Genomic DNA, 17,456 nt, shown 5'->3' with positions numbered 1-17,456 from the left:
CTTCGTAGTTTCACAAAATTTAACGACAAAAACAGAACTCTCCAAATTATTCAATCGTTTCGCGTTGCAACGCTTTATAATTTTTAGGTTTTAAAATCGTCAAAAGATGCATATAATGGCTATATTAGAGCATGGTTAATGTTCAGTATTACTGTTTCCTCACAAATATCATAACTAAAACGAAAACTTACGAATCTGAAACAACTTTTTTCAATTTTGTCAATTTACCAAAGCGTGAAAAGATCCCTTTAAAGGGACCTTTTCACAGATTTATTCTTGTATTGAAGTGTGTCATTTAATGCTTGAAATTGATACATGTAAAAATTGGAAGTATTACACAAGAATAAAATTAAAGGAAGGAAAAAGGTCTAATACATCCGTGTTCACAACGTGAGTCGTGTATTTAATACTTTAAATAAGCAATCTTCGTAATGTAACAAAATACAATGATAACAACAGAATTCCCAAATTATGTAATTGTTTCGCTTTTGTAACGCTTTATAATGTTCAGGTTTTTAAATCTTCAAAAGATGCCTATTATGGATATTTTAGAGAATTGTAAATGTTCAGTATTACTGTCTCCTCGCAAGTATCATAAATAAAACGAAAATTTGCAAATCTGAAACAATTTGTTCAATGTTGTCAATTTAGCAAAATGTGAAAGGTCCCTTTAAAATGATTTCATACTTAACGGAGTTGTAAATCTGGCAATGAAGGAAGATATGATTATTAAAACGTCAGAATCAAACAACGCAACAACATATAACACATTGTTGTGCCGTAAATTACTGTCAAAAAATTACATCGTTACATATAATTCCTGGGTATTCAATGCAAGCTAAAAAATATTTTTTACAGATTGGAAATATGTGTTCGTGTTGTCTACAGAAATTTAACGGAGGGAGGTAGATTTATATCGAAGTAGCATAAACACTTAGCGCGTGTATTTCTTTGAGCAATAGGCTTAAAATACGACAATCCCCTTTGGGATTAACAATTATGTATAAACAATAATGCGGCATTATATCGAGTATGGTGCCAGCGTTCTGGGAAACAACATAAATAATGAGATTGTCTGTATACGCCGACCGACCACAGTTCCGAAATTCATCAAGAGTGCCGCGAAGTGCTTAGAAAATAGTTCTTATACTTCTTACATCAATAATCACATGACCATAAAAGCGTTTGTGCGTCTGCGAAAATATAGTTCTCGGGAAAACCAAGAAATTGTTGACACTAACTCCTAAGTTATATGTTTTAGTGTCCGCACTATGTTATTCACAAAGAGGTCGCCTTGAGCGAAGGCATAAACATTGCCAGGCCATAAAACAAGCTCGTCTGAGCGAACTAGCATTTTTAGTTGAAGCTTTGTTTATATTTGCAACTTTCCGAAAGAGCTTTTTTCGTCATCCACTCATGAGTGTTTGTTCCTGTAAACATTTGAGGACGTCTCAGAAGCCGAATAATAGCCATGGTTTTAATTCGACATGATTGCCATTAAGACGAACGATATGTTAGACCTGATGAATGGAACCATTTGCGTTTTGATGGGAATGTCTAAAATATATTTGAGAACGTGTATGCAGATTTTTAGCGACCGCTAGCTTACGGCACCGTTGGCATGGCGTAGGAAAACGCTTTTCCTCCTTAAAATTTGCAAAAATAGTCAATTTTGCCATTGAGTCGGAGATTTTTATCTTTGTAGTTTTCAAAGATCAGTTTTGTTTAGCATGATTTGTGACGTTATAACTAACAATTTACCCTTCATACTCAAAATAAATAAAATTTTGAAATAAAATGTTATCACATATTATCTCACGATGAATTTGGATTCGATTAAGTTTTAAGTACTTCTGGTGACGGAAAATTCAGAATTTTCGTTTATCGAATATTTTTATACCATCGGCATTTTGGTCAGATACGTTTCATAGCAGTCACAAATGACTTTATATTGAAAACATATTCTATAATAAATGAAAGGTAATTTTCAGTGGGTTGCTCTATTGTATAGGTATTACAGTAAAAAATGAATTACAACTCAATTAGCCCTTGAGGCGAATGCAATTCGCCCTTATGGCGAACACGAGTTTATGTAATGGCAGAGGCATACGGAAGAGAATTGACCACATATTCATTCCAATTAGCATGACTCGATCTATACAGAATCCCATAGCTCACAAACATCAAGAATCACACAATGTTTTATCTTTTTATGTCTGTACTTTGTTTCACCCCCAGTGCTACAAATGGTTCCGCTGTTGTAAAAGTCGGATAGACACTACAAGTGACCATGTCAATTTTCCTCTTTCTATAACTTATTTTTGTCAACATATTGACAAAAGAATAAACTTATAAAATCAACACATGGCTGTTACTGTGCAATTTGCATTTTATAAATATAGGGAATGGATAACCAAATAAATGCTAAATACAAATCTGTGTCTGTATTAAGGGCGAATGTGTCCGACTCATGGGCGAATTCAGTGGGTATTGTTATTCAACTATTTTTCAATGAAAATAAGCTGGGAATCAAATAATTATTTGTAAAATAGATTCATATGACATGATAGCTAAAGCCTGCAAAAGCTGAGTCCCGGCTTTGATCACAAAGCTTTTTATGATAGACTTATACCGCTAACCCGTCCGACTCAAAGGCGAGTTACCCTATTTTGATTATTTGTAATTGATTTCTGTGCTTTAAAAACATATGTATTTTAATATTTTGTTGACGTAGTTTTATTTGAAGATAATTTATCACTTCATTTTTACCAAAGACAAATCAGTTGATTGAAAACACTCGGTCTTTAGATGAAAAATTAAATAAATTTGAGCATGTATTAGCTCTTAAGACATTACAATAAATCTATGAAGAGCTTTAAGTAATATTCAGAAACAAACGGTGAAACTTCCCCCTTAAAAACATATAGAAATGAAACATCGCAGCATCCGCAATTTACAAAAAATAGTCATATTTTCACAATAATAACTGAACGAAGTGCCTTATGTCGAAGAGAAACGAACATGTTACATATCATACAAATGAAGACTGTCGTGCAAACTATTTTCAAAATAAACTTAAAAAAGTACACTTATAACACAAGAAGGAAACGCAGAATGAAAATGGACGTGAGTGCTTTAATACAGTTAACCACTAATTATAACAAATAAGATTAATATACATTTTTGGTTAGACAATACGAACTACGACGTAATATTAAACAGATAAAAGATAACGAACACTTCACAATGCATTTTTTCTCGGAATGAAATCCTATATACCATTTCTTCGACGGCTAGTGTCATTAACCGGTATCTACTGAGTATTTGACACTGACGTATTGCTCCAGCGCGAAACACGCGGTTTCCAGCGGCTCTTTCGCCGTGATGGGAGGGATTATCAACCATTTAGTGGGCGGGGCATGAAATTCCACCAGCAAACTGCTGTGCACGGCATCTGAAAATCGGTACAGTGAATGAAATTGAGGCGCTTCTTCTTATTAATTTGATTGGACCTCGCGCGATTAGCGATTCCAGAACCGAGATCCACCGTCTCTGGATTGTGTCTTGTCGAACAACCAGGACCTGAAATTTGGTATAAAGACTATAATTTCGATGGGCAACAGAGATTCATGTTTTGATACAAGCATTAGCAGACACATTCGGGGTTCTGTGTTCGGGGAAATGATTTGATACAGGGTTCGAGTTGTGGCTTTTGAGACTAAACACAGATAACATACGCCGATAAAACGCAGGAACAGCCAGAAATGAGTCTCAGTGTCGGCGGATACCATCCCGGGTACGGACATCCGGGACCCATGGGTGTGACAACAGCGCACGAGTTTTACGGGTCACCGTATCAGGCCCAGGCGATGCGGTACCCGGATTATAATGTCAGTGACCGGAACTACTTCCATAACTGGGTGCTCAGTGGAACGCCGGAAGTGGCGATGTCTCCGGACGCTTACGGTCACCACGGAGGTGACATGTTAACGCATATGTCATACGACGCGTTCGGAAACCCGTTCGTTGGTGAGCGTTGCGTGAAACGTAAAGTGAACGCGAGTAAAAAAGAACGACGACGGACGCAGAGTTTAAACAATGCTTTCACAAATCTCCGAGACTGCATTCCAAATGTTCCTTCGGACACAAAACTGTCAAAAATTAAGACGTTACGGCTCGCCATATCATATATCTCGTATCTTATGGACATACTAAAGAAAGACGATCCGAAGTTAACGGAGAAGGGCTTCAAAGCGGAAATATCGCGGAAGAGGGAACGCCATCATATAGATATGGATAAAATACGTAAACTTGACGTAAGTATTTTAAGACAATCACGTAATAACTGTTCGCAACTCCTAAAAATAAAATAATCTGCGTTTACAATAAACAGTTAACAATAATTAATAAAAATAAATGACTACCATAAATACTGCTACTGCTGCTTCTACTACTTATAATACTTCGACTACCAAACCACCAACAACAACACCACCAACCATCAACTTCAACTACTACTACCACTACTACTGCCACTACTTCTTCTACTACTACGACTACGACTACTACTACTACTACTACTACTACTACTACTACTACTACTACTACTACTACTACTACTACTACTACTACTACTACTACTACTACTACTACTACTACTACTACTGCTACGACTACTACTTCTACTGCTACTACTACTACTACTACGACTACTACGACTACGACTACTACTACTACCACTACTACTACTACTACTACTACTACTACTACTACTACTACTACTACTACTACTACTACTACTACTACTACTACTACTTCTACTACTACTACTTCTACTACTAATACTAGTACTACTGCTACTACTACTAATACTAATACTAATACTACGCTACACAAATAATAAACAATAATAATTATAAATAAAAATGATGATAATAATAATTATTATTATTAAAATAATAATAATAATATGTGTAATAAACGTGTTTATATCGAAATGTATATTCGTATTATCTTAAAATGTAATGATGTAAATTCTTTAAACTTCGACTTGCGGCATTTAACTCTCTTTACTTCTACACATGCCGAGCCAACTGCTTCATTTAAAATAGCATAAAATCATAGTTATGATATCAAAGTTATCATAAATTTTCCACGTTAATGTTCCTTATCAAAATGCGTCGCCAAATATACAGATAGCGATTTTGGTGCATCTCGTTTAAGGCCATTTAAAATGACAAAAATTGCGTCCTACGCCATTTCAGCCATAAACCATTACTGTACGTTCACTTGCTACAAACATTTTATTGAGATTTGTTTTGCAAAAAATCTTCATTAAAATGGTAAATAATCTCACAATTTAAGTGTAACAAATTTGTGTATGTTTTGAAGTTTACTATTCGAAACTTGACATAGAACATACAAGCTGAAGTACAATTATGAGAAAAACTAAATTAAAATAAAGTATAACACGGGATTCGAACCAGGGTCCGCAAGATCAAAAGAAGGGTCAATGGTCCCAATTCATGTTTATCTGGTGATTACTTATGCAAACTGTACCTAGGGTTGCTATTTTTCTCTTCTTAATAAAGTACTAGTATATAATCAAAATACTGGTATACAAGTTATATGCTAGTATACAATAATACATGTATGTTCGAAATCTGTGGGAAAAAACACACAGAAAAACAACACATTTAACAAATAATATGCCCTTCAACGATTGTATGCTAAATAAATTGCAAACCATCTCTATGTAATTGGCACACACTTTTATATAGTACATAGACAAAATACAAAATAAAACACAAAAATAAACGACGCTCGTTTAATTACTAATGAGAGTTTAAATTGAATGAATCATTTACTTCGCTAATGTTAGGTAATAATATCATATATATATTGACGTATTTGACAAATACGTAAATTATTGTTATATTGGGAAATCTATTAAACATAGTATGGATGCATACTTAGTATATCTATCTATCAGGGATGCTTAGTGTATTATTTCCACAACCATTAATAAAATGCTTAACACCCGAAAATATATAGACAATTAAATAATTATTAAATCTCTTACAGTACTCATGATGAAACGAAAATAATTCAATCGTGTTGTAATTCAGTACAGTCATATAAGGTTTTCTCAATAAGATTTTTACGCATTCACAAGTGGGTTTTCATACCCGGAAACCATACATACATGCATACGTACATACGAATAATTAAGTTGTGAAAACGTATTTTTTACCATTGTTATTATCATTTATTCAAATAATATCTTCACATATTTTTCACATATACATTATACTCAATACATAAAAAGTTGCTCAAAATTACCGTGTTTTTTTTCGGTAACTTTTTGCGTTATTAAATATTTATGACTTATTACCATGGTTTCATGTATAATGTTAAGTACTAATATACTCTTCAAAAGGGTATTGATATAACGTATCATCTCTTTAATACATGTATACGATGACAATATATTTCAAGTTTATTACAATAACTTAGTAGTTAGATGTAAACCTGGAATGTCTTTGTGGTACATATTATGATTATCTTACACTTTTTACGGAACTAAAACCTTACAAAACATAAATTGAATTAAACGCTGATCGCAAACAATAAGTACAAATAATAAGTTGTCTTCACCATATATATAAATTTCGGATTCGCACGCATCCGCATATTTGCTTCTTTAAAACACGTTAGCTAGACCTTAATAGTTATTTGGAAAAAAAATAGAGGTTAGAACATCCATTAGCACGAGCTACGTAAAACTAACTAAAAATGTAAGAATCGCTGCAACCAATTATGTTCTCCAGTATCACTGATAATCCGCCGTATAAGTTGTCGGCGTTAATTTTGACTGCAGCCGCCAGGGTCGGTGAAAAATGATCTTTTTATCAACTTGTATATAAATGTCAAAATTTAATGGTCTTTTTTGCGGTGAGAAAATGTATTTATTCAAGTGCTGCATTTAAAGAAAAAAATGCGCGTATAAAATCGCAGCGGTTGCTCAGGAAGTGTACTCAACAGAGATCCGATGTGTCAAGCAAATTTAGGGCAAATATTTTGAATTTCAGCACCACGAACTATTTAAAAAAATGTTATCACTTAAAACCACTAACATTATTTATTAATTCAATATTAAAAAAATGTTGTTGTTTTTTTTTAAACGACACGAAGAAGCTTTACAGGTTTACACCTTAACACGAAGAATAATCTGAAAGGAATGTAGAATAATACATATGTATATTGATAATACATATAATGTTGGTTAGCATGCATAAAAACCTACCATTGTGTTGGGAATTTTATCGTTGTAATACAATACCACAATGAGAATTCTTGTTACAAGTGTTGCAAAAAGGTTCAAATCTTGCAACAGATAACGATGAAACCATGTAGCAAAAAACGAAATGATCCCATTGTGCAATCATTTTGTGTATGCATACAAATTATACGTTCATGTGCATGGTTAATATTATGAACGTGACCCGTGCACATTATAAAAATCGAATACCATATTATTCATATAGACACGTGCACGAGCTGCGTCATGCAAAAATGGGTCTTATGCCATATGCCATATGCGACAAGGGTAGCTCCATACCAGGTTTCAAAACCTGACAAAATATACTCGTATATGCATGTGCGTAAAGTGTCGTCCCAGACAAGCCTTGCAGTCCGCACAGGCTAATCAGGGACGACACTTTCCGCCTAAACAAGATTATCGGTAAGGGCCTTCCTTTAAACGAAAAATACCATAAAAGCGGAAAGTGTCGTCCACTGATTAGCTTGTGCGGACTGCACAGGCTAATCTGGGACGACACTTTACGCACATGCATTATGGCCAGTTTTCTCAGAACGCGACTCATATCTTTTCGAAGTAGAGATAATTGAAATATTCACGAGCTATTGATTTGTATGTTAAAATTACGTCTAAAATCAAGTTTGGACTATAACGATCAGTTCTAATATCTGGCGGGCTTAACTTGTACCACTGAGAAAATGGCGAGTTCAGAGATAATCACTTTAATTTTTCAATACTGATTGTTATATATAATTGGGATTTGCGAGAAGTAAATGTACTATTAACATAAATTATAGACTATGACGCACGATGTCAGCACAAACTTTAGTGAAAATTATATATTGAACAATTAGTAAATCATAATAAAACTATTATTTTAATATTTTTAATAATACAGTATTTCCTCACTTAAATTTAAAATAAATAAAAATGCGTCAAATAACATAAAATATTCTTTTAAAGAAAGTAATAATTAATCTTTTCAGTCTGAAACCTTTTGGCTGAACTGTTACATCTCTTAAAATGTTTAGCAAATTTAGTTACTTTTTTTTAAAGGTACTTTTAAGTCCAGTTCAAAATGTTTAATGGGCGAATTTAACGGTACATTCTGCAATGAAAACAATTTTTTTAATTCACGTAAGCACAGTTTGTAGATTATTTCACGAAGTTGGAGTATTTGGAGATAATTTATCGAAATGTGTACAAGGGTGATTGATTTTTTCTCTCGAATCTAGTCATATCTGATCATTTTGGGCTCAAACATAACGCTAAAATATTGTGTTTAAAAACATTTCAGTTTTTTTGCAGGAATTCTGATTGTCAGTAGCCGTAAACATTTAGTGCAACAGGAAACGTTAATTTTTTTCTGTAAACATTCAATAATTTATAACACGAAAATGAACGGGATGTATTGTTTACATTAAAAAACAAATCTTATTTATTTTGTAATTAGATAAACAAGAATACCAGAACATGTGAGGATCTTGAATGTAGATACCTCAATATTAATTTAATAGTTGCAATGCGTAAACATGGTGCTTTCTCAGTTCAAATGTTGTCGTATTTGTGCGAAAATTATGTCCATTATAACATTTTGTTAAAATGTTAACAACAATAACTTGGTGTGTAAAGAACAATTTAATAAACATCGATTACTGCTTTTGTTGATAAGGACCTATTATTACAATGTATTATTTTGATTTCTGTTCATGTTAAATGCGTGGTATTGTGTTGACATGTTTAAGTAAGGCAAAAATTAAAACTTTTTTCATCGTAAACGGCTAAATACACGATTTTTACGTCGAATTTTAATAAGCATCGTTATGCATTTTAAATTATATCATTAATTTAATGTTGATTTATTATTACTGACATATTGCGTTTTATATTGTTTGCATATTGAAACAAAGTCATTAACCTTCCAAGCACATGTCTCCAATCTTATACACTGAGTTTGTAAAGGTCTTAGTTTGAATATAAATATAACCGATCATGATGAGAAAAGGAAGTAGGTATACGGGCGATGTCATTGTAAGTAGGTATACGGGCGATGTCATTGTAAGTAGGTATACGGGCGATGTCATTGTAAGTAGGTATACGGGCGATGTCATTGTAAGTAGGTATACGGGCGATGTCATTGTAAGTAGGTATACGGGCGATGTCATTGTAAGTAGGTATACGGGCGATGTCATTGTAAGTAGGTATACGGGCGATGTCATTGTAAGTACCTAATGCCCCCGAAGTATTTTTTAACACAAAAGTGTGATCATGAAGTTTAAAGTATCCTTGGAAAAACAAACCAGTTTTCAATTTATTCACTTAACAAAAAATAACACAAACCAAAATTAACAAACAACAAGTCCAATTGTAATTATAAAATCGGGACATCCATAATTTTTCAGAGTAACATGACATAAATATGCTTCAAAGCTAGGCTTTTTTGAGTGGTCAAACTGAAGCCGATGATTTAAAATCGAAAATGTAATAAAATCTTCTAAATATCGGTAACTTTCACAAACAACGTCTTTAAAGAATAAAACACACTTATACACATATACTATTTATTGAAAAATTAAAAGACGGACGACAGAATAAAATGTTGAAGGGTCGTAATAAGTATAAGGGTAGGTTTGGTAGCATGAAACAAAAATAGTTTAACGAAAGGGAGATCAATATGAAGTTTAGTGAATGGAAATCGCTCGAAAGTTTGGTAAACGGGGATCACTATGAAGGTTGGTTAACGGGGATCACTATGAAGTTTGGTTAAGGGGGGATCACTCTGAAGTTTGGTTAAGGATGAACACTCTGAAGTTTGGTTACGAGGGATCACTCTGAAGTTTGGTAAACGGGGAAGACTCTGAAGTTTGGTAAACGAGGAAGACTCTGAAGTTTGGTTTAGAGGGATCACTCTGAAGTTTAGTTAAAGAGGATCACTTTGAAGTTTGGTCACTCTGAAGTTTGGTTTTAGGGGATCACTCTGAAGTTTGGTTATGGAGTATCACTCTGAAGTTTGGTTAAGGGGGATCACTCTGAAGTTTGGTTAAGGGGGATCACTCTTTAGTTTGGTCAAATGTTAAATAATTTTGAACACAAAATAGGTTTTACTAATAAAATAATATTATTATTGTTTCACATGAACAATTATTTATTCAATGCGTTTTTCTATATTTGACAAAATGACAACATAATAATAGTGTGAAACATACATTCACAAAACAAATAACCCGCAGAACAAAAGTTCTCAAGGGCGTGGCCAGTTCTTACAACAGGAGCATTTTGGGGGAAACAAAGTGGCCTTGTGGTTTCAGAACATTATATATTATATTGCTATATAAACCTATATCCAAATATAAAACATCTTAATTCAGTGTCAGAGATGCCTATTTTTGCTAATGTTTTGCTTACGTTACAGAAATTGTTCGTTGTAAAAAAGGCATAACTTTTTTAATTTTTAACGGCGGACGACAACAGCACAAATTTACAACTTCATAGCACGAAGAAAATATTCAAGGAAGTTTGAATCTTGTACGTTAAAAAGTATACGAGAACGCCAACAAAATGCGAGCAATGTTATTCACTTCTTTAGTGAATGCATAGCCCTTTTTAGATTGTGTTTCACAACGTTCAGGTGGGCCTTTGCGCTAGAGAAAATTAATAATTGAAATATAATACGAGTGGAGGCAATAAGCTCCCCCAGTTATATATATATATAATCATATTGTTTCGTTTTAAGTCAACCATAAGCCACTTCACACATATCATTTAATACGTTTCACAAGTCTTCAAATACTTTCTGTTCTAGAGCAGCAGTTTTAATGCGGACCTAAATCTGTTTTAATGAAAATCCCTCAAAATTTAAGCCCTTCCATTAAAACTGATATGTGGAATTTATTTGATTCCCGGCTCGTTACAAGATATCAGAGATAATGGCTCTATTTCGCCGTTATTAAGGCCGGGAACAATACAGGGGGTCCGGATAGAACAGCGATAAAACGGTGAGCGAATAGTTTAATGTTCTCGGAAATAAATAATGACAGACATTTCTTTCTATTTTATTATGTATATTCGAAGGCCCTAGACATAAGATGTAAAGATTAACTCTTGACACTTGATATTGGTCGAGGTCTCGCTGCGCACGAGATAAGGGGGCTAAATTATTGTAATTGAAAATTGTAAGTTCGTCGACGTTGAAAAAAAATCACTTATCTATATATGCGATATTAAAATGATTCCGATGTCGGTTTCAAGAAACTAGATTTTGTAAAGTGATTTTCAGTATCTTAAAATTAGCATATACATTCAAGTGTATTCAATCGTGCAATTTTGTTTTATCACAGGAAAGTTTGTAGAATAATTAAATGAATAATTGTAAAAGTTTTATTACTATGGAAATTACTATTAATTCGGTGTTTCCCTAGAGCCATAGAATAAACTCATTTAGACCTTATTCAATTTTAAAACAATATTCTAAAGATCGTATTACACTTTTTAAAAAGACCAAAATATGTCCTTACATAAGTACTTTTATTTTCCTATTGATTACATTGAATTGTCACCACTAAAAGTAAACAAATCGGATTAACAGACAACTTGCAGAGATCACAAAAAGCATAAAAAACACACACAAAAACAAGGACAAAAAAACAAATCTCATTCTGAAGATATGTCCATTATCTTAACAAATTAAACGTTAAAAACATATCATCGGAGGTAGATTGGAACGAGTAACTTCCGACTTCCGGTTTGGCTCGTCTGTTGAGTTAATGAAATGGACCGTTATTATTTACCCATTGATCAAAAGCGCTATCGGGCGGCCTGGCACATGGCTGTTCCTTTAATTTCTGATACGCTGCGCCGATAGCCTATCGTTCCTTTGAAACGCGAGACGTGTTTAGTGCCGCACGTGAAACGTGGAGCGCGCGGGTTGCATGTCACTGGGACTCCGGCCAAAATGGCAGATAGATGGATGAATGACCAATGGCAGATGGTGTTTCCACGTCTAAATTACAAAAATTGTTATATTTTTAAGCTTATTGGTACATTTGTATCGTAAGTAAAATGAACATCAGAATTCTACTGCATACAATTTAAGCATCACACGTAAAAAACATCCTCGCTACGATATTCCAACACAGAAACTATATTTTGTATCTTGTATGAAACGTTATCCTGATCGGCCTTATTCCCGGCACAACCCGACATACATGAAAAAGACGACTGTGAGTTCATACCACACCGTTTCCTTTTAACAAGTGCTTAAAAACCAACATCCCTTGGCAAGAAAGGGAAGTCCCCCTTCAACGTCTAGCATTCAGCAAACGAAAACATTAACAGTTACATTATTTGCATATTAATATTAAAGAAAAATATAGATAATTGGCAATGAATGTTAGACTTGAAAAGATAAAGTTGTAAAATTAGGATGCACATACACCATTTACTGATATCGAACAATGAAAAGGAAAACCGAGCTCTACAAGTAAAAGGGTATAGGAAACGGTCCGGGTCGTTATTCTAAAAAGTTTCACCTCTAAAAGGTCTGAACATTATTAGAACAGAGAAACCTGCGTCCCGCCGTTAAAGCACATAAAATTTGAGTCTTGCTGACTTCAAGTGGATGAAGGCGGGCAAACACTTAAGGAAGCCATGAATTTTAATCAAGTGCGCCACTAATATGCTCCACTTTACACGGGGTGTAATCGATTAATCTTCTGCGAGATGCAACTAAGGCAATTGAACTGGTCATTTCTGGCAGTTTTATCCTACGATCGTATGGCAATTCTGCCAATTCATGATAGTCTACATTAAACAATGCCCATGTTCATTTTATATTTGTGGAGTTCTTGAAGCGTTGTAAAAAAAAAAAACATTATTCTATAAGTAAGAGAAATAGTTTCCACGAAAATATAACTAGCTGAAATGAATCTGTGTAAGGCTTATGTATGGTTTCATTCTTAAACATAATTTGACATTACACAATTTTTACATTATTATAATGTTAAATATTTGGATACGTCGGCATACTATTCCATTTTAGAAATACACGAATTTCTATATAAGGAGGAAATGTCAACAAGCATATTGCAATAACAATTGCATGCACAATACATTAATACTAACTAGTTGTGTTCGTTTAAATACAAATAAAAGATAGCAAAAATAAGAGACTAGTGATTTACAATCTGTAATGGCCTTACTTGTCAGCTGATTGCGTGTGCGGTTTTGTCTATAAATCTAACGATATAATAACTATCTGCCCGTCGGAGGCATCATTTCTCCTTTTATCAATTATTATCTTTCAATGTACACAATTCCAAAGTGCTAAAATGATGTAAAAGTGGAAGTTACTCAATGTACTAAAAACAAACATAAATGATCTTCGAAACACCACAGCATTCGTAACAACCATCACTACCACCACCGCCACCACCACCATCATCGCCAATAACAACATACAGGGATGCTCTTTCAACCCGCGAAATTATGTCCCTTACCTGCCAGATGAGCCTAGATTGCTTTACATGCCGTTTAATGCAACATCTATATTATTCATGGAATCACTATCAAAAATGCGATGATAAGCCTTCATGAGTTGACGTGTTATTTTGTGTTTTTATTTCAAATTTGCACTGTTTGACATTGGACCGATCCACGGTTCCCACGAACAATACCCCGTGATTTGATGTATTATACTGTAATCATCTCTTACAAAACTATCGAATACAATAAACAAAGAAACAAATTGCTAATTGAGATTTCAAACAAACAAGAATGATTGCGCACGTGCCTTTTCTTATGGTTTCAACAAAACCAACGTTTTCAAGAGAGAACTTTGTATTCACAAATATATTTATTTCTTTGGAGAAAAAGGAGAAAAAAACAGAACGAATAATCAAAGACTATCAGAATCGTGACAGCTTTATCTCACGCTATAAATGAACGATTTTGAACGTTATGGCCGAAATCAGTGTGCATACAGATACATCGGTGTTCATCCGTCACATATGGCGTGTTTTGCGAATCAAAATTGTAATAAATGCATCGAATAATACCGGATAATGTCTCTTATCTGCATACGTTGAACATTTGTCTGATCACGTGACGAGAGCTCCATTCGATTTTTTTATAATTGATCTTGACCCAAAAAGGTTGAAAGTCACATGCCCGTAATAAAAAGATTAATATTTAAAAAACTGATTTCGACGATAACTGTCAAATTGTCTAACGAACCAGTTATAAAGAGATGGGTTTATACAGTATTTTGTCAAAAATATGTTATTTAGGTGAAGCAGTTATCCATCTGCTGCTACTACTAATTCTTCAACTACTACTACGACAACGTCTACTACTACTACTACTACTACTACTACTACTACTACTATTATTATTACTTATTATACTACTTCTTCTACTACTACTACTACTACTACTACTACTACTACTACTACTTTTTATTAGTAGTACATGTATTAGTATTATACAATAATTATATATACTACTACTACCACTACGTCTTCTACAACAACTACAACTACTATTGTCACTACTGCAACTAGTGTTTCTACTACGTATTACTTATACATGCTGATACTACCATTGCTGCTTCATATTATGACGATGATGTTGATAGAGAAAAAGACAAATAGATATTAAGGAATGCAGAAATCATTCTGTCATAACCAAGATTGACGCTCTCGGTGTATTCCATTATTTGGAAGTGTTTTTTGCTTGAACACATATCAATATCTCGTAACAAAGATATATCTTATCTTTATTTTGTAGAGCTAGCAATATGATACGCATAGCCCTTCTTTTAAATTCATCATCATTAAAACTTGGAAACAAAATCCCGCTGTTGTGTCTGCTGAAATACAAGCACGCGCCATGGCCTCGTTTTTGGCACCGGCTATTCGTCATCAATCATCTTCGTAATCTAATATTTTAACCCAAAGATTAATGGGCCGCAAGTTAGCTTCCGACGTGTATTCAACATTAACAATTTAATAATCTCTGAACATTGTCGGAAAGAAACAAACGTATTGCGTCATTTTAAACTGAATAATTACTTGATTTATAGGAACTTCTATAGACTTTAAGTTTTACTAGCCTATTTTCCGGAAGTGCCATTCATTTCGACTCAATGTGTCTTAAGTATATATAATTTGAGAATCGTATATTTGTTTAAACTCCTTCCTTATCAGAGTGACACGTCTAGACAGAATATTGAGATTTTTGCGGTAGATTTCCTATGATACAGCCATCGGATACGATGTAACAGTGCGAAGAAATCTTGCACTTCAAGAAAATGCACCGAATTTAAACTTGCTTAAAACAGTGTGAATATTGATTTGCTGGGATGAAATGAACATGCAGTGCGCTTTTTGAAAGAAGAAAACAGCTTCAAAATGCAATAATAGTTATTTTCTAAAAGTAAGATAACGTGTTTCTATTTTCAGTTGAGGTTAAATCAGTGTAAAACGTTTGCATAACAAAGAACTACAATCAAACGCTGTGTTTATTATTTAGAAAGCTTGTACTTAATTAATGAAAGAATGATTAAATAACTAAATCAATCAATCAATTAATAGATCGATCAAGCAATATATCAATCAAACCGATTATCAAATAATACATAAATATATGAATAAACGGGTCTGAGAGTGACTGCGTGCATTATTGAAGAAAATCAAGGAAGAAAACAAAAAAACAAACAAAGAAAAACACAAATAAATCAAGATAAAAGACGTATTTGTTGCTATCCATTTCAGAAAGCTAAAGAAGAAGATGAAAATACCTCACCTTCGCCTAGTAAGAAGGACAAACGGTCTGGGTGGCCGGAGCACGTTTGGGCATCCGAATTAAAAACTTCCGAATGACTAGGCACTGACCGGAAGTGATGTTTGAAATATTGCACCATGGGAACGTACTGGCTTCTTGTTACAAGATTTGTGTAATACTGAATTACATAAAAATATTGTTTAAAGGCTTCTATGGGACATTAAATCAGAGCTTTCTGATTGTACAGGAACGAAGTCAGGATTACTTCTTATGAAATTTATATAGATCTATGTTCTTTTTGGACCAGTATTATATCTTTTATTTTTTATAATGTGTTTATGTTTTATTTATATGATAGTCTCACTATGTCAAAAGATAAACATATACCCTGTTTCTGATGCAATAAGCAGATTTTGTATTTTTGTTGTCTGCATTTATTATTATTACTAAAGAAAGGAGCCCAAACTAATAGTATGTGTTTGCAAATAATGAAATGTTAAAGGGACATGTGCACATATGTTTGGAGTTTTTGACATTTCAGTAAATCATGTGACTTCGCACACTAAAATTCTCAAGCTTATAAAATAAAACGAAAGAAATAAAAGGACCCGGATAAAAATGCCAGCGCCTTGAATTGTAAGTACTAATAAACGAAAATATATTCTTAATATATGAGTATGTGCTTGTAGCGATATTTTTTCTGATGTGTTCACTGTTCTTTTTTTGTAAATCTGTGCCAAATATTTGATAGTTCTACATAGGTCAATATGTGAATACTGAATAGGTTCTCTTAAAGCTCTAGAGCGTATGTATCATTATTCATAGTAACTATTATTATAACGATGTATGACCACATGATAGAGCATCATTATAAGTTAAAAGTATAAAAAAAATAACCACCGTAAATTATCAAGCTCTCTTACAAACTAATATTAGGATTAACAAGAATATTGTTTTCTTCGTTTAATGTGTTGTTGATGTTCTGTACGTACTACGTAATTTTATAACACGTATAGTTTATATGTTGATTTTGTTCAATGTTTATAGCAATTGTTCTGAAAATAATAAATTATTGTATATTCCGCTATTTGTATCTACTTGTCGATGGGCTACAAATGTGCGTTTTCACTGCGCCCACAAAAAAAAGAAATTTTGAAATGCCACAGCGTTCCAATGAGCCGCGTTCTATGAAAACTAGACTTAATGCACGTGCGTGAAGTGTCGTCACATATGATCTTTTTGCAGCCCGCTTTTATGTAATTTTTCGTTTAAGGAAGTGTATTCTTATACAAAATCCAGCCTAAGCGGATAGTGTTGTTCCTGATAAGCCTGTGCTGACTGGGACGTCGCGTAGCCT

The 17,456-nt window shown here is 33.6% G+C and overlaps 1 protein-coding gene across 1 annotated transcript; it reads left to right on the top strand.

The window, feature by feature from the left end:
- Positions 1 to 3,574: 3,574 nt before the first annotated feature.
- LOC127876175 (heart- and neural crest derivatives-expressed protein 2-like) lies at positions 3,575 to 17,180 on the top strand. Its single transcript, XM_052421181.1, has 2 exons — positions 3,575 to 4,316; positions 16,090 to 17,180. Exons 1-2 carry the CDS (start codon positions 3,765 to 3,767, stop codon positions 16,195 to 16,197), a joined length of 660 nt encoding a protein of 219 aa, XP_052277141.1. The 5' UTR covers positions 3,575 to 3,764; the 3' UTR covers positions 16,198 to 17,180.
- Positions 17,181 to 17,456: the final 276 nt, after the last annotated feature.

Source organism: Dreissena polymorpha, chromosome 4, assembly GCF_020536995.1.
Source record: "Dreissena polymorpha isolate Duluth1 chromosome 4, UMN_Dpol_1.0, whole genome shotgun sequence".
Taxonomy (NCBI): Eukaryota; Metazoa; Mollusca; class Bivalvia; order Myida; family Dreissenidae; genus Dreissena; species Dreissena polymorpha.
The sequence above is the reverse complement of the archived record's forward strand: the minus strand, read 5'-3'. Positions and strand labels throughout refer to the sequence as shown.

What these genes read in the sequence shown, in the direction of transcription:
- LOC127876175 (XM_052421181.1), top strand. Translation starts at nt 3,765, where the DNA reads ATGAGTCTCAGTGTCGGCGGATACCATCCCGGGTACGGACATCCGGGA. An exon ending in ATAAAATACGTAAACTTGAC is followed by an intron (nt 4,317 to 16,089) that starts GTAAGTATTTTA and finishes TATCCATTTCAG; the next exon opens with AAAGCTAAAGAAGAAGATGA.